The 19,335-nt window shown below is 36.6% G+C and overlaps 1 protein-coding gene across 4 annotated transcripts in view; it reads left to right on the top strand.

Annotated features, from left to right (window-relative positions):
- SSX2IP (SSX family member 2 interacting protein) overlaps positions 1-19,335 on the top strand; it is a 50,754-nt gene that overhangs the window by 5,751 nt on the left and 25,668 nt on the right. For 2 of the 4 annotated variants that reach the window (XM_019710196.2, XM_019710195.2), the window contains exon 1: positions 18,929-19,064. In XM_019710196.2, coding sequence (XP_019565755.1) covers positions 19,022-19,064 — 43 coding nt within the window. In that variant the 5' untranslated portion in view covers positions 18,929-19,021. Of the gene's footprint in view, positions 1-18,928; positions 19,065-19,335 lie in introns of those variants that run through there. The other 2 variants (XM_074335061.1, XM_074335060.1) reach the window with 2 other exon arrangements.

Genomic DNA, 19,335 nt, shown 5'->3' with positions numbered 1-19,335 from the left:
ACTATTTACTGAATCCTACGTATATTCATTTCCTTGGTATTTTTTTTAAATACAGTTTTATTGCATCTATAAGTTTTCCATAATATGTACACAATCAAAAACTATATATGTTACATGCCCTATTTTCTGAGACTTTTTTTACTTTATAATGCTGAAATTCATCTACTTAATATTATATCGCTGAGATTTGTCTATATTGTGTGTCACTGAAGTTTTCTGATTGCTGCATGATATTCTATTTTGCAGAAATGCCATAGTCTATCCCTTCTCCTGTTGATGGGTGTTTGGGTTGCTTCCAGGTTTATGCTCTTGTGCTGGTTTGCTGTTGTGAAGACGGCTGCTGTTTTATGTTCTCATCTCCTGGCGTACACATGCAAGAATTTCTCTTGGATATATACCTAGAAGTGGGCTGGCTAGAGTATGTGAACAGGATATATGAATTTAAACTGCCGTATTGTTTGTTTTTCAAAGGTTCTCCCCGCCCTCCAGGTTTAATAAGCCTTAGCCAGGCATTCCTTAGGCCTGTTATTTTCAACCTTCATTTAGTACTTCGGAACACTTTCATTATTCTTGGAATCCATTCTGTGGCACCCTTAGGAAACAATTCCTTTTTGGTATTCTGTTATCTAAACTGCAAAAATAGAATACTAACTTATACTGAACCACATTTTCATAGAGTATAGCCGTTTAGCCGTGTTCTCAAACTTCTTGCATCAGAATCCCATGGAGAGTCTGTAAAAACACTGGTTTCTGGGTCCCACCGCCCAAGTTTCTGAATCTGTAGGTCGGAAATGGGACTTGAGAATTTGCATTTTTAGCAAGTTCTAGCTGCTATTAATGCTGCTAGACCTGGGACCACAATTTGAGAACTGTAATCAGTGATTGAATTTGGGCTAACTACTACAGATACATGGTTACAGTATTCCAGAACAGATTCATGAATTATGTTTAGTTGATTATTTCCATTGCCTTTAGTAAACTTTTTACCTGCTACTTAATTCTTTTAGGAATGAAATACCAATAAATAGTAGTTTTAAAAAAAATTTATTTGGGCTTCTTAGCTGACTTTCAACCTTACAAAGTAAGAGAGATTTAAAAACAGTACTTCCTTTTTGTTCTTTGTAATCTTCATGTAAGAATATGATTGCTGCTATTCCTACCTCTGCACTGGAAGAATTTGAAATTGGTATACTGTCTCCAAGTTGTCATACTCTTAATTAATGCACTAAATCATCTTGCTGCTTCTCTAGCCAGCACCAGTCAAGATTTGACTGAAAGCCCTTCTAAGTTGCAGCATGGCTAAGGTATAGATTCTGATTTGTCGTAATATGACAGTAGCACAACTCACACTAATATATCATCGAACTTCATTGACATTCATTCAGCAAACTTTATTGGGTTCCTATCATGGGTCAATTATGCCATCTCATACTAATGCAGGGTACAAACAGTACTATGACAGGCCTGCTGACCAGGAACTCAAATTAGGTGGTGAGGGAGAAGTTTCATTACAATTAGATCTGTACTGTAATAGAGTTAATATAAAGTGTTCTGGAAGCACAAAGAGAAGAAAAGAGCAGTTTGGGGAAAGGCTAGAAATTTGGTCTCTATATTCACTAGCTTTTTCAAAAATGTTTTTCAGTATTTTGTCTGCTTTTATGCAGTTCACCTTTCAGTTACTCAATGGGCATAGTTACTATCTGATTTTAACTTAGTCTCAAGGTGAGGTGGTAGAGAAGTGAGTACCTGTATGTATGTGTTCCGTTTGAAAAGCAGCTCACATTGTGTGTTCCCACCTTTCCTACAATAAAGACAGTAGGGTAAAATAGTTAAATGTGCTGACTACTGTGGTTTGAATCTTGGCTTTGTCACATCCTAGCTGTGTGACCTGGAGCAAGAAAACTCTGGACCTCCGTTTCCTTGTCTGTAATAGGGGGAAATAACTATTTGGGTTATTTTGAGACTGAATTGAGTTAATGCACGTAAAATGCTTTAAATTTACTTGTTCCAAGTAAATGATTTAGGTGTGATCCATTTTATTTTACTGTTAAAATTAGGTTGAATCTCATTTGCTAAACACGGTTGTGAAGACAGTGTGTGCACATTCTGGTACAAAAATCTGAAGAAGAAATTTTGATATAAATAGCTGCACTCGATTTCACTTTAGGTCCCAAGAGAAATGTGAAAATCATAGATAATAGAACTGAAAATTCTTTAAAGGCCATCTTGTTCAACTTCTAATTTTACAGATATGGATACTGGAAATAAAGAAATTATGACGGGCTAAAGGTTACTCCGTAAATAATAGCAGTGACACTGAGAACCGCAGCTCTACCCTCGGTCTCCTGCTCCTTCAATACCCTATGCAGCGGCCCTGAAATGACAGTCCCCTGAAAAAAATCTAAGTTTAATTGGACAGCCAAGACCAAAATAGATGAAAACATCAGCAATAAAAAGACAGTGTATAATAAAATGCCAGATGGTGCAGCGTAGACTCTATAAGTACACACCTATATGGCTTCTTGAGCTGCTCTCTTGATGCAGAGAAATGCACCTTATTACTGGTAGTTGCTTGAGTCATAGAAGGTTGATAGATTAACACTTTTTTGAAAAGAATCTTAATAGTTATAAGTCAGAGTCAGTCTCCCTCCATCTTTCCTCCTGACAACTTTAGATTATAACGGAGCCACAGGGAGAGGCCCTCTTGGCTAGGTCAGCCAGTATCTTTGCTCTTCAAAACATGGGGGCAATGTCTGCCTCCGCGCTGGGTTAGATCCCCCCCCCCAGACACACCCTGGCATAGCAGGGCGTCATTGTGGAGACGGCTTCATCTGTGCTCACTTGGATGCTTGCATGCGTGCGTGCGGTCGGTGCTAGGCACGTAATTGATTGGTGGAGAGAGTTTACCGGTTGTCTGAGTTGCTATTTCCACTGAGGGGCCCGGTGCTGCTGCTTGCACTGCCGTGGGAGAGCTTCCACTTTCATTAGCTCGGTAACTCGGCGTGAATTCTGTCTCTAAAATTTTTACACAATGTTACGTGTCCCTAAAACATTGCTGTATGTAAAGGTGTGCTGTGGACTATGTCAAAGCAGTCCTGGCCCACCCCCACTGCACCCACCCATCCCGTTCCCCAGGGATGTCACTGGTAACAGTTTGTGGCTTTTCCAGACCTTTTCCTAAGTGTATTTAGACAGTTTGATTTAGCAAAAGAAGGTGACCGTGCTATTCTCGTCCGTGACTTCTTTCTTTCATGTTACACATGCAGATCTGCTTCACTTTAATACTCCCAGAGTATCCCTTCTTCTGGCAAAGAAGGGATTGGTTTTTAACTGTTTCTCTATTGGTGGATATTTAGATTGTCCCCCGTTTCTTGCCATTACAAATAATGCTGCTGTCAACAGTATCCTTGCATGTCATTACTTGTGTGATTGAATATGTGGTAACAGAAGTACGATTGATCAGTGGAAAGATTTATGCATTTCAAATTTTTGTAGATTGCAAAATTCCCATATAAACTACAAAACACTAACCTCTGGTGATGTTCTGTTTCCTTTACATAATTGATTATCTGAATAACTCTGGGACATTTGTATCATTTCTAACCAGGTGTTGCCCAACATGGCTTTGTGTGCTAAAATACTGAAGGTAAACTGATTAATCTGGAAACAAATATTTTTTATTACTCATGCCATTCTCGTTAGTTTTGGTGTTTGAAAGTGGTACTGTTCATCCCCATTGCCTCTGCTTATCACTGTAATTTCCTTTAAAAACATGGATTTTTTTCTCATTATATGAAAAACAATTCACTTATAGAAAAGTTGGAAGACATACAAAAAGTAAAGATTACCCATAAGGTCTTCATGTGGGTGAAAATGCGTAAAGAAAGGGATGAGAAGTTCTTCCCTTGCCCCCTCCCTTTTTTATTCCCACGTGGGTCTTGTCTTTTTTTTCTGTTCTTATACAAACTTCTGTCTTTATAGGGAAAAATTTATACCTGTAAATATATACTCATATATAATTTTTTAAAGACCAAATAAGATAATAGATATTGTTCTACAGCTTTCTTTATTACTTAACAAAATATCATGGCAATCTTTCCAAATTAGTAAAATATCTAATAATAGCTAACATTGAGCACTTACCATATACCCAAGACCCTGTTTTAAGACTCTTACATGCATAAACTTATTTAATAAAGTTCAATAAATTTTAAAGCTAAGTTTATTTAACCACAGTATAATCCTTTGAGGTAAAGACTGTTTTTACACTCCTTTCGCAGATGAGAAAAATGAAGTCCAGAGATTTCTGTTCAGGCCACTCACCTTACAAGTGCTGGCACTGGGCTTTGAACCCAGGTGGTCTGACTTTGGACCCTGTGCTTTTAGCCGTTGTAGCACACAGTTTCTCATGCTGCAGCAACAATTGATTCAAGGGTGTATATAAGGAATTTAATGTAGCTTCCTACTCCCTGAGGTACTAAGATGATAGCTTTCTAATGGGAAATTCTGGCGTGGAGCTTCGCTGAGATTGTATCCCTCAACCCAAAGGGACACACATGAAATATTTTACCATACTTGTGTCTTCACGCTATTTTGTGCAGTCTTGGCCCAGTTGGGGGATTTGAGGTAATGAGTGGTGGTAAGAGGTACTGCTTCCTGAGCCTCATCCACTGGAGCCGCCATGCATGATGGTTAAGAGAATGGGCTCTGGAGTCTGGGCTGGGAAATATCCACCGGCTCTGCCACTTGCCAGCTATATATAGGTCCTTGGGCAAATTACCTAACCTTGCCGTGCTTCCATTTCCTTATCTGTAAAATATGATAACACATAGGGTGGTTGTAAGGATTGACTTCATAACATGTATTAAAGCATTTAGAACAGCACCTAGCACGTGTGTGTTAAATTACTACCCATATCCTAGCTATACTGTGCTTAGTTTTTCACCTGTTACCTCATTAAATAACCACAACGGATCCTTCGAAGTAGATAGTCTCACCCCATTTTCCTGGTGAGGAAACTGGCTCAGAGAGAGAGAATGGTTAGGATAGGAACCCAGGCTGTCTGACCCAGGCCTGTGAGGCTTGCACTGTTTGCACTAGACCCCACTCCCACCCCCACCTCCACCCCCCACAGCTGTAAATCCTCCTCACAGCTGCAAACTTAGTAGGGGGCAGATGATTAAGGAAATACATACCAAATTTTGAGTTTCAGCCATTCAGTTATATATTAAAATTTAATTTATGAAGAATTTATTTCTGTGGAAAATATCTATACTATTAAATTATACCACTCAGATGAAATCATTTAGATTTTAAATTTGTAAAAAGTAGATTTCCTAAGAGATTGAATTTAGTGTATTTTTATACTGATATGCATATCTTAATTAATGGTTTTGTTTAAGGTATCAGAGGCATTTGTAATGGAATTAAAAACTATAGTCTCCTCTGGAACAAAATTAGAGTAGAAGATGGTATTAATATTTTTAGTAATCATAATATGTTCGGTTTTTTATAGTAATAATATCTATTAAAGTATGCTGATAACTAAATTCTTTAATTTTATGACTGAATTTGTAAGATAGGACTACTGTTTAAAGGCTTAGTTTTAACAAGTTTATTTTTTTCACCTAGCAATTTGGTAGCTCTGACTTTGAGATTTTAGCAAAGACTTTTATAGTTAGCTATTTGTGAAAAATCCTGTGCAATATTTAGAAGCCCAGATGGTATAATGTTACCACATTCCTGTATAATGAAAAACTATTATTTTCTGACACTTGATTAAAGTTTGTTTTAGAATTCTGGTTAGGTAGACAATTGCGCCTTCTCAAGTTAGAATTCTATGTTAACTTGAAAAGAACACTTAAAATAGTGTCCTGTGTGAAGGAAGTCTTGTAATCGTGGTACTACTTATGTTTCTTCTCAGCTCTCTTTCAGTGGGTAGGTGTGTAGGAGAGATTTTGGGAGATGAAGAATAACTTTTCTCTAAAGGATTCACATCTTATGCATCTTTTCCATTGCTGTTTACTTTATCCACTTTTGTTTTCTAATCTGAACATGTTGTACTTATCATCAGTTATTCACTTGAGTATTCATTGATTATTCTATTAAGATTAGTGGGAAGGTACAGAAATGTAAAATGTGTGGTACTTAAAGAGTCTAGCTGGGAAAGATGAAACAAACTGTAAGTGTGTGGAGGACCTAGAGAATGGAGTTTCATGGGCTGTGTAGAGGAGATGATGGTGGTTGAGTGGGGCTTTGAAGAAGCTTTAGTTTGGGGTAGGTGAAAGAAGAAAGCATAGGTGGAGCACACAGGCTGGAGTGAGTGTGTCGTATGTGGGACTCTGCATTTTGTAAACATTTTTTACTGAGCACCTGCTGTTTCACGACCTATTGGATACAAAAATGAATATGTACGTTCCCTACCCTGTAGAAGTATGTGAATTACTGGGGAAGGCATCCAACTATAATGATTTGATTAATTTTAATACTGGATGACATAATTGTCATAAACCTAATTGTCGCGTCCAGCGCAACATGGGCAGTGAGTGAATGAGAAGGGGTGGCGAAGGGTTAAGAAAGAAACAGAAATCAAGCAAGTTTTGAAACACAGGCCAAGGGTCTCACAGCCTCAAAGGACTGAGAGCCCCAAATTAGGCCACCTTGTAGCTTTTATTGATGTACACACAAGGAAGTAGCATTGTTTTTTTTATGGTCTGTGAGTCCCATACACCAAACCAGAAAACTGGTTCAAACCAATCACCCTTGCCTGCCGAAAGTCCCATGATGTATTAGTAATTGTTGTTTGTACCTCCCCAGGGGACAAAACATTTATGCTGAAACTTGCTGAGATGGAGAACTGATGTTATCATATCTAGAATCACTTCCCAAGCAGGTTGTGGGAAGGAATACAGCCACAGAGGCAGAAGCTCTCCCTAGATGGGGGAAGGTGGGGGTCTATGCCCACCTCTATCAGCCCCGTGAGTTCTCCTGGTGGTCCCCACGCGACTGTGCCTGTCTTAGGTCGTTCCTCCCTTGAGGAATCTTACCCGTCATTGCCTAGCCAGCCATCCTTTGGGGCCAAACAAGGAGACATAAGTGTAAACACAAAGGTGAAGCAAAGTCCCTAAAAGGATTAGTCTCACAGACTCTTCTTTCTTTTTAAGGGGGGGACAGACGGACAGGCAGCTTCTTGACAACACCTAATTAGTTGCTTTTGTAGTGTATGGTATCACTTTAGTTATGTTTCATCACGAGACGTAAATTGTGGAAGGAATTAAGATATATGTATGTATGTGTGTGTGTGTGTGTGTGTGTGTGTATATATATATATATATATATTTATGTTATCTATTGCTGCATAACAAATTACTCTACAATTAGCAGCTTAAAATAACAAGCGTTTATCTTCCAATTTCTGTTGTGGGCGTGGCCTAGCTTGGTACCTCTGGCTCAGGGTCCCTCCCTGGGCTGCTTTCAAGGTGTTGGCCAAGGTTGCGGTCATCTCAAGGCTTGACTGGGGGAGGATACTTCCATACTCCTTCCCATGGCTCTTGGAAGGCCTCTGGGCCTCACTGGCTGTTGACTAGAGACATCAGTTCCTTGCCACATTGGCCTGTCATGGGGCTGCTCAAAACATGATAGCTTGCTTTCCCCAAAAGAGGGGTTCAAGGGACAGCAGATGAGAACCAACCCCAAACAGAAGCTACAGTCTTTTTATGATCTAAATTTGAAAATGAAATGCCATCACTTATGCTGTATTCTATTTGTTAGAAGCTAGTCCTTAAACCCAGTCCACACTCAAGGAGCAGAATAACCCAAAGGTATGTACCGTGTTTCCTTGAAAATAAGACCTACCCTGAAAATAAGCCCCAGTTAAGATTGTCAGCCAGACAGACCCATTTAGTACGTTATGACGATGTTCCAGAAGAAGATAACATGACTGTATTTGAATAAATGTAGATTGTTGTACATGAAAAAATAAGACATCCCCTGAAAATAAGCCCCAATGGAGCAAAAATTAATATAAGACCTGGTCTTATTTTCGGGGAAACACGGTACAACGGGAAGCAGGAATAATAGAGGGCTATCCCAGAGGCTGCCTCTCCCAAAATTCTACAAGTGATTGATGTAGACAGAGAACCCCTGAGTCTTTGGAAGAGAAAGAGGAAAAACCAACCAGGGAACTTTTCTGATGGAAAGAAACAGTAGTAATTAATCTGAACCACAAATGTTGCTAAAGATCTATCTACTTACTTTTGATGTTGTCTTAATATTTACTCTGGGATAGAATATGGTAAAATGAGTTATTTAATTCCACTCTTGTTAAACTTTCTATGGAACTGATCTCATTTCTAGGAATTGTTTTTATACCTTTTCAAAGCAAAGTGTTTGTAAATGGAATAAGGCTACTGTTAGTGGCAAAGCAGAGAACAAGTTTATGTGTGCCTCAATTTAAGTGATAGGTAAGTTCCTTTAAGAATTGTGTACTCTGAATGAAATCATTTAAAATGACTTATGGGAACACAAGTGTTTTTAAAGAGACTTCATGGAAATATTTATTCTATTCTATTTTTAATACATATTTCTGTATCTACCTATCGATCTATATATAATATATATCTCATATATACATGAGACAGAGAGAGAGATGCATGTTTAGGGTTGACTGGTGATAGAGCAAAAAGGGCACAGTTTCAGAGACTGAGATCTGTGACCAGGTTTCACAACCAATTAGAAATGTGACTCAGATAATGCTATTGACGTCCCTGAGCCCAAGTTTTCTGTCTCTAATACAGATAAATATATATGAAAAAAAATACTTTGACATGAAGAATGATAGATTTATAAAACTTACTAAAATCTTCATTTTCTTTCAGAAAGGGTACAGTTATGTTAACTTTAAATATGTCACCGCTTCCCAATTTTCTGTCAGGATTCTAACCTAGAAAATGCTCGATGATTATGTTCTGCAAAAGCGTTTTACCCAGAACAGACCAGAGTACCCTCGCTCATTTTACCTTTGAGTACATGGCATTGGTACTTTGGGGCCCATGGCAGCATAGAGGGAAGCCAGTTTCTCAGAAACAGTAAGATAACATTTACACTGAAATGGTTGCTCTTTTACTGCAATTAGTAAGATTTTCTATTATGAAGACTTACTTATTGAAATGTACATAGAGAAATACTTTGCACGAGGGGTTTATTAGATGCCGACATACAAATTATCTACCAATAAGGAACAAAAACTGTGTCTCTCTGATATAGGGACTAGGAGAAGGAATTCTTGCTTATGGAATACCATATAGGTTTTTATTTGCTTTAATTTATTTCAAGATTGTTCCCTAACAATCTTAGGTGAATGAAATGACATTGACAAGATGTTTACATTCTTTGGTCTTCAAGTTTTGCTAATAAAATTCACTCGTGAGTTTGATTTATGTTGGAGTCTGGGCAGCTGTCACAACCAATGGTATATATAGAGAATTGAGGATTACAAATTACTTGAACACGATTCATCGTTAGCTTTTTTCTTTTCTTCTGTAGTGAAACTATAGTAACAATGCTGGTATAACCAAGTTTGTTTTATATAACTTGTCATGGACAATCATGTCCACTAGACAATGGTTGATGTGACTTTATTAATATATAATATGTATTATGCATATAAAATAAGGAGTTTAATTCAGGGTTTCAGCACCAGGTTTTAATGGAGTCCTTGGCTGCCTTTGAAGCTTTCAAGTTGAAATGAACTTGTGGTAGTGTTAGATTTATACAAAGCAGAGATGCTTCTGTTATCTTTTTTCTTAAATTAGTCTCTTGGTTGGGGTGTATGTTGATTAAGTCTTAAGTCTTGTTTCTTGGAAAAACTCGTTGGTTAACTTTTATCACAGGCCCTGGAGTATATAATTAGTTGCATCATCGAAAAGAAGAGGACTTAGAAACTTCTAGATTTTATGAAATCATAAACTGTTAGTAAGGTTTTTTGTTTCATAGCACTTCAAAATGGAGTTTTCATTTTCATTGTGAACATTTAACTGAATATGTTACAGGGTTTGTTGTTGTTTTGTTTTTTTAATCGATAGGCCAGGCAACAATTGAAAGTCTAAACCTGTGGCCACTGGACAGCTAAATTCACAGAGAAAGAGTACCTGACTTAAATTATAACTTAAAGAATGGATATGTAGTAGACAACATTTTAGTGTTTGAGGATGTTTCTGTATGAGGAGAAAAGGCCTTTAGAGCACTATTGTGTCTTATTTACAAACATCTTTTAAAAAGGGACTTGGAAAGGTGCCTATTTCTGTATTGGTCTGATCTAGTCCCTACTGCTAACCTGCAATTACAAAGAATTAACCCGCTGCCTAACGTGTTCTTATGAGGATGTCTGTCTCGAGATCTTCTAAGGATTTATGTTTAGTTTTTATAAAGAGCTACGGTGCATTTTGTTACGGGTTTTAGAACCCTGTCATTGATACCAAAAGTCACATCTGTATGTAGATGATGATGATGATGATAACTGATATTAATTCCATGTGCCCCGTATGCCAGGCAGTGTGCTAAGTATTTTATGTGCATAATCTCGTAATCCTCAGGGGAAACTGAAGTCCGAGCCATTATAACGGCACTTTACCAGTGAGAAAACTAGGGCTTGGAGAGGTTAAGTAACTTACCCGAAGCAGAGCTGGCTGAGAATAGATGAGTTTATTGTCCCTTGGATCCTGTTTTACGTATAGCTACTATCTCTGAAAGCCGAAAGTAAAATCATTGTCTGCCTTGGTGCAGACTCACCCTTCATCCCGCTCGTCCTGTTGCTGAAGGCACCCATTTAAGGGCAGTGGGAAGTACAAAATAGTTCTGGGTGCTCTTACCGAGGCACGTGATTCGAAACATGGTAAAAGATCAGTGCCAGACTGATGGCCTTCTGTGTGGATGTGGGTGTGACGTCATAACTACTACACACACAGTGTCATTTGCGTTATATCGTATGCTGCTCTGTGACCTAGGAATCATCTGTGATTTTTCTTTTGCCCATATTTCAGTCCATCTGCAAGTCGGGAAGGTTCTGTCTCCAGGAACCTAATTTAAAAAATAAAAAAAAAATCCCTAATTTATCTATCTGTCTGCTTCCACTGTTAGAGCTGTGGTGTAACACTAGTCTTGCCTGAGCTATTGCAGTAGCCTGATTCCTCCCAGCCTCTCCACTGTTGTTCACCTGTAATCTATGCAAAGGGTAGAGTAGCCACTGATCTTTTTAAAGCCTAAAGGAGATCATGTTGCTTTCCTGCTGAAACTGCTTCCGTAGCTTTTCATTGCAATTTAGAGAAAGTCCAACTGCCTGCCGTTGATCCTTGCTTACTGTGCTTCGAACGAACGGGTTTTCTTTATGTTTCTCGTACTTACCAAGTTCCTTTCCACCTTACATCTTAGCACCTACTGTTTCCTTTACCTGGGCTGTTCTGGCCATTGAGCATCTTGTGGATGAGTCCGTGTCATTTAGGTCTCAGTTCCAGTGTAGCATCTCGGTGCAGCCTTCTGACTAATCTAGGTACACCCACCCCCGTGCTCTCGTGTTACTGTGTTTTATTTTCTTTATAGTTCTCATCTCCCTCTGAGCATTAAGTTAATGTAATTTAGTTTATTCCTTACTTACCTATTTCTACCCCCACTAGGAATAGAGAGCAGGGCCTAATTTGTGCCTAGAATAGTGTGTCTGGCACATAGTAATACAATTAAAATTTTATTGGATGAAATGAAAAATTTTATTTCACTTTAACATTATATTATGAACATTTCCCCACAATTTAAAATATTCCGAACAAGGGTTGTGAACTCTTGATCCACAGTCCAGATCTGGCCTAAAGACACATTTTATTTGGGTTATTAAAAAGTGTTGTTTAAGGTATAATCTACATGTAGTCAAGTGCACAAATCTTAAGTGTACCGTTTGATTACTTGTGCTAATGCGTGTACCTATAACTGCGTCTCAGATCAAGATACAGAAGGCTTTTTCGTATCCCCCTCCCAACTTCTCCTCCTTCCTACAGATACTTGAATAATCTTTTTAATTAGCTTCTAACTTTAAAACTTGGGAGATTTGTCATAAAAATCCAGAATTTCAACATTTCTTTAAAAATGGAAAGATGTGGCAACACAGGACCTGTGTTCTCTTTTGGCGACAATTTGCTATAGCTGAGAAACAGCCGTCCAAAGTGTTGGCATGTGTTCTCCAGTTTGCCTGCAGTCTTTACCTCTCCTTCTTCTGTCCCTGACCTCAATTCCCATTTATAGTTTTATTTGTATTTTTTATGATGGAGAAATAGTTCTATAGAAAAGTGAAAACATGAATGGTAGACTAAAAGGGTTATGTGTTTCTTATAATTATGCATTTCTTGCCTTTTATGTATTTGTTAGCCACCCTAATTCTACTTGGTTGTTTAAAGGTTACACAGTGTCCTATTGCATAAATGTGTCATTTATGTAACCAGTCTTCTACTATGAAACATTTTGGTTTTTTTATATTGTAAAAACAATTTATTGATGAATCTTTGTACAAGTTGTTATTTTATTAGGATAAAATTTTAGAAGTGGAATTTCTGAATTAAAATATTTTTTCATTTTTAAGAATTTTGAAAAATCTTACCAAATTGCTTGGTAGTAGTATAAATTGAAATAATTTTTCTGGAGAGCAATGTATGGAAATGTTCTTTTTCTCTACGTCTATGTCTATACTGCAAACTGTAATTAGAAATACACGTTTTGCTAATATAGTTTGTAAAAACAAACAAAAAATGGGAATGCTGGCCAAGAATTTTTTTCATCTCATCTACATAAATACGAATTATACTTTATTTTAAAGGATATAAAATAGAAATATATATTACTTACAACAGTGCTGTACCTTAGATGTAAATTGTGAGTGAAATCACGTACCATGTACTTTGTATATGAAGTAATGTGAATACCTAAGTACAACTGGAGAAGCCTTTAACCTACACCCTTGCACACACATCCGCCAACACAGAAATTATGAGTTCTGCTATGTTCTATGTGAGTGTACATGAGAGTAAATAATGCAACATCTTTCTGTTTTGATGTACCTAACACCTAAGTCTTACACAGTGGTTTTCTATTTGCTTTCATATTTTTAATTAGATACTGTTATTCTATGATTTGCTTTTTAAGGAGATGCCTACATGGAAGAGTTACAGCAGCTGGACCATATGATTCGTTGCTGAACTGGTTCCTCAGGTATCCTGGCTCCAGCAACTGCTATGGGAGATTGGATGACTATTACAGATACAGGTCTGTCTTCAGGTAACTGAATTTAAAATAATTGTAAGCTAATGCAGTCATTGTAAAGGTGAGTTTTTCAATGAAACTATGGAATAAGGACCGCAAATATTGAAGGTGTGACTAGAGAGAGACAAGACATAAATAGTTGTAAAATATCCAATTTCCATCTTGAGTAAAATTATCAGGGAGAGCTAAGAATTGAGCCATAATTAGTGGTGTTAGATCCTTTGGATGAATAATAGATTACTTGATTGTTACTATTTGTGAGGAAATTTTTATGCATTAGAAATAAATTCATTAGCTACTTCAATGCATTTCTCTGATTTATTCCTGTAATCACAAAAGCTGTGAGTGCATAGAGAAGTGATTTTTGTCTGTAACGCTCATAAATCTAAATCAGTGTAAATTAAGGCAGCGTATTGTAGCTTAACATGTCTACTAAGGGCACCACTTTATAGTTGTATCATTTTGGAAAGAAAGTATATAGTTTTCATACAAAACCCAGATTTGCCTTAATTTGAAAATACTTAAAATATTTATACAATTCAAAATATTTGGTTTTGGAGATTGTGTTACCTTTGCATGCATTTTTATAAATTATTTACATAAATGCCTTTTGTTGATTCTTTCAGAAAGCAAAAATATATCTCAATATACCTCAGAAACAAAGATGTCTCCATCAAGTTTATATTCACAGCAAGTGCTATGTTCTTCAATACCTTTATCAAAAAATGTGCACAGTTTTTTCAGTGCCTTTTGCACAGAGGAGAATATTGAACAAAGTATTTCCTATCTTGATCAGGTAACTTTTTTTTTTTTTGTAAGGAGCAATATCACAAATTATGCTATATAATAGAACATATTAACGTTATGAGAAAAACGCTTGTCAAGTACAAGTATATTGTTGTGTACTGGTCCAGGACTTATACTGTGTTTCCCTGAAAATAAGACCTAGCCGGACAATCAGCTTTAATGTGTTTTTTGGAGCAAACATTAATATTAGACCCGGTCTTATTTTACTATAATATAAGACCGGGTCTAATATAATATAATATAATATATAATATATAATATATATAATACTGGATATAATATAATATAATATTATATAATACCAGGTCTTATTTTACTATAATGTAATACCTGGTCTTATATTAATTTTTGCTCCAAAGGCACATTAGAGCTGATGGTCCCGCTAGGTCTTATTTTCGGGGGAACACGGTATTAGATCTGCAAAGCACTTTGGTGACCACCTGTCTATTAATAGATACAAGGTAAACATTTTATCGGGAACAGTTGGCCTCCTGTCAGCCCAGGGCTCCTCCACTGGGAGTCTCACCTTATTTTACTGATGTGGAAACCTGAGTTCCTTGCTGTAAGTGATTGCAGAGCAGAGGCGAAAAGAGCCCAGTTCACTCAGTTCTTTGTCCTTTGGGATATTTGCTACTTTCTTAATTATCTCAGGATAGTTTTCTTTCTTTCTCAGAAAAGATTTCTGTCTTTTGTTTCTTTACTAAGTTGTCTGGTAACCAACTTTCAGGAAAACTTTCTCCTACCAGGAATTGACTACTTTCGGTTTTCCTTCATTATACGAAGAATCCAAAGGTAAAGAGACAAAGAGAGAATTAAATATAGTTGCTGTTTTAAATTGTATGAATGAGCTACTTGTACTTCAGCGGAAGAACCTTCTAGCTCAGGAAAATGTGGAAACACAGAATCTGAAATTGGGAAGTGATATGGACCATCTGCAGAACTGCTATGCAAAACTTAAGGTAGAAACTATATGTCAATCTGTATTTCAATGCCATTATTATGTAATTTGATACTGTAAATTTTCATTGGCACTGTCAAACAAATTTTAGGGTTAATTTTTTTAAGTTTTAGGTTTTCTTTTTTAACTGGTAAGTCAAAGTGGACTTATAGTAATTTGTGCTAATCCGTTGTACTGCTTCCTAATATCTATGTTGACAACATTGATTTTATGAACTGTTTAGTGACTTGCTGAAATCTGTAAAAAGTTAGATTAAGAAATATTTTTATCTGAGGAAAATAGGATTTCCCTGCCCCATTCAATCTTGCTTAATAAAGTAGATGCTTAATTTAAAGAAGTCTTATTGTGAGAAGCTGTATCAGTTAATTCCAAGAAAAATATTCTAGAGGGCATCTATGCCAGAGTTGCTAAAGCTCAATAATGGAAGCAGGTTAGATAACTTTTAACTCTTAGAAGTCCCTGGGGCTCTAGAGAATACCATAAAAGAATGCTTTCGCAAACTTGCTTGATTCTCTGAACAAGGGAAATATTTTTCACAGGGTCATTGACCTGCTACCTTAAAATCTAGAACATTCGTTGCTGGCTTCTACTTTGCTTTCATTCTTTTATGTTTTCAAAAAAAGTGTGTGTGTGTGTGTATATATATATATATATATATATATATATATATATATATATGAAGAGAGAAGAAGGTATCCAAAATCACAGTATGGTAAGGATTTATGATTATATATTATGAAGGATGTAATATAATCAAGGCAAATATTTTTCTAAATATACTATTCTATTTTGAGTTTCCTTATTTGTGAAAATAAAAGCTTTTGAATCTGCATACTCTCAGAAGATCAGCTTCCTTTTAGTTTTTCACCTGTTGGCCCATGCTTCTCTACTTACTTTTCTTCCTCTGTATTCTCTCTCCACCCCGCTTCCTCCAAGAACATATAACAATTAAAAACAAAACAAAACAACTCAGTATCTTGAATCCCTGAGCTCTTTTGGAGAATAATAGGATCTCTGTATGTAATTTAGTAAGGTTTGTACAATAAAGAAGTGGCTTGGGATTGGCCTACATGTGAACACTGGGAGTTTTTGAGGATTGATTTAGAGAAGCATCTTAACTTCTCAGCAGCACCTGCCCCTACCAGCCTGTCATTGCCTGAGGCTATTTTATAATGTCTTCTTGGCTCATATACAGTGATGACAGTATGTTTTCTCTTTAATATTTTCGGGGTTTTGTGTATCCTATATGCCTAAGGGATAGAGATTATCCAACTCTGTGTCTTGGCAGACTGGGGAACTGTGATGGGCTGGAGGGGGTAGGTGATACCATCCAGGCTTATCAAAAGGCTGTGGGTTGTGGACACTACTTTAATCTTAATCAGAGAAACCTATAAGTCTTATGAATTAAATTGACCCAGAGTTGTAAACCCGAGACTAAGGTTTAAAACTTCTCATATCTGGGCACCTTTGGCCAAGTGTGCTGTAAGTAGCTAGTGAATAATTACATAATGATATTGGTAATTTGGGGCTATTGAGCCTTTCCTGTAAGAAGAGATCATTTATTAGGACTATCCAGAGAATAGAGTATTTTCCATGATATCTTCGAATTTGGGATTTGACCTGGGTCAAAATCAGGTATTTGGGGTGAACAGAACTGTGAACAGAAATGTGTGTTCAATTGGAAAAGTTGCTGATCCATCCTTGAAGAGTTTCTGGATCTAGCATATGATTCATTCAATTTGTTGAACAAAATTTGTTGAGTATATTTATGTACTAGGCACTGGATTTCAAAGACGAATGAAACCCAGCCCCTGCTTGCAAGGAGATTGTAGTCAGTGGAAAGAGACACATCAATCCATAATTATTAGCTTCACTAATTGTTCTTGGTGCGGGAGGTAAAGGAAAGCCTTCACAGAGAGAGCATTTTACTTTCAGGGAACAGCAAATGGCTCTATAGGGGCTGAAGTATATGATGCCTGATGAGTGGTGAGTGGTAAGGCTGGGACCCAGACCCCAGGTGATACAAAAGACATTGTGCAGAAACCCAGAGTCATCGGGAAATGTAAACAGGAGGAAGACATCATGTAAATATCAATCTGGCAATAGAGTGGAGAAATTATAGGGGAAGGTACAGATTTATATTTTGGATGGAATGCGACGGGCCAGCCGTGTCGTTTAGATCTCAGTTCCAGTGTAGCATCTCGGTGCAGCCTTCTGACTAATCTAGGTACACCCACCCCTGTGCTCTCGTGTTACTGTGTTTTATTTTCTTTATAGTTCTCATCTCCCTCTGAGCATTAAGTTAATGTAATTTAGTTTATTCCTTACTTACCTATTTCTACCCCCACTAGGAATAGAGAGCAGGGCCTAATTTGTTCCTAGAATAGTGTGTCTGGCACATAGTAATACAATTAAAATTTTATTGGATGAATGAAAAATTTTATTTCACTTTAACATTATATTGTGAACATTTCCCCACAATTTAAAATATTCCGAACAAGGGTTGTGAACTCTTGATCCACAGTCCAGATCTGGCCTAAAGACACATTTTATTTGGCTTATTAAAAAGTGTTGTTTGAGGTATAACTTACATGTAGTCAAGTGCACAAATCTTAAGTGTACCGTTTGATTACTTGTGCTAATGTGTGTACCTATAACTGCGTCTCAGATCAAGATACAGAAGGCTTTTTCGTATCCCCCTCCCAACTACTCCTCCTTCCTATAGATACTTGAATAATCTTTTAAGTTAGCTTCTAACTTTAAAACTTGGGAGATTTCTCATAAAAATCCAGAATTTCAACATTTCTTTAAAAATGGAAAGATGTGGCAACACAGGACCTGTGTTCTCTTTTGGCGACAATTTGCTATAGCTGAGAAACAGTCGTCCAAAATGTTGGCATGTGTTCTCCAGTTTGCCTGCAGTCTTTACCTCTCCTTCTTCTGTCCCTGACCTCAATTCCCATTTATAGTTTTATTTGCATTTTTTATGATGGAGAAATAGTTCTATAGAAAAGTGAAAACATGAATGGTAGACTAAAAGGGTTATGTGTTTCTTATAATTATGCATTTCTTGCCTTTTATGTATTTGTTAGCCACCCTAATTCTACTTGGTTGTTTAAAGGTTACACAGTGTCCTATTGCATAAATGTGTCATTTATGTAACCAGTCTTCTACTATGAAACATTTTGTTTTTTTTTTACATTGTAAAAACAATTTATTGATGAATCTTTGTACAAGTTGTTATTTTATTAGGATAAAATTTTAGAAGTGGAATTTCTGGATTAAAATATTTTTTCATTTTTAAGAATTTTGAAAAATCTTACCAAATTGCTTGGTAATAGTATAAATTGAAATAATTTTTCTGGAGAGCAATGTATGGAAATATTCTTTTTCTCTACATCTATGCCTATACTGCAAATTGTAATTAGAAATACACGTTTTGCTAATATAGTTTGTAAAAACAAACAAAAAATGGGAATGCTGGCCAAGAATTTTTTTCATCTTCTCATCTACATAAATACGAATTATACTTTATTTTAAAGGATATAAAATAGAAATATATATTACTTACAACAGTGCTGTACCTTAGATGTAAATTGTGAGTGAAATCACGTACCATGTACTTTGTATATGAAGTTATGTGAATACCTAAGTATAACTGGAGAAGCCTTTAACCTTCACCCTTGCACACACATCCGCCAACACAGAAATTATGAGTTCTGCTATGTTCTATGTGAGTGTACATGAGAGTAAATAATGCAACATCTTTCTGTTTTGATGTACCTAACACCTAAGTCTTACACAGTGGTTTTCTATTTGCTTTCATATTTTTAATTAGATACTGTTATTCTATGATTTGCTTTTTAAGGAGATGCCTACATGGAAGAGTTACAGCAGCTGGACCATATGATTCGTTGCTGAACTGGTTCCTCAGGTATCCTGGCTCCAGCAACTGCTATGGGAGATTGGATGACTATTACAGATACAGGTCTGTCTTCAGGTAACTGAATTTAAAATAATTGTAAGCTAATGCAGTCATTGTAAAGGTGAGTTTTTCAATGAAACTATGGAATAAGGACCGCAAATACTGAAGGTGTGACTAGAGAGAGACAAGACATAAATAGTTGTAAAATATCCAATTTCCATCTTGAGTAAAATTATCAGGGAGAGCTAAGAATTGAGCCATAATTAGTGGTGTTAGATCCTTTGGATGAATAATGGATTACTTGATTGTTACTATTTGTGAGGAAATTTTTATGCATTAGAAATAA

Source organism: Rhinolophus sinicus, linkage group LG06 (assembly GCF_036562045.2).
Source record: "Rhinolophus sinicus isolate RSC01 linkage group LG06, ASM3656204v1, whole genome shotgun sequence".
NCBI lineage: Eukaryota > Metazoa > Chordata > Mammalia > Chiroptera > Rhinolophidae > Rhinolophus > Rhinolophus sinicus.
This window is presented reverse-complemented; position numbering and strand designations above follow the sequence as displayed.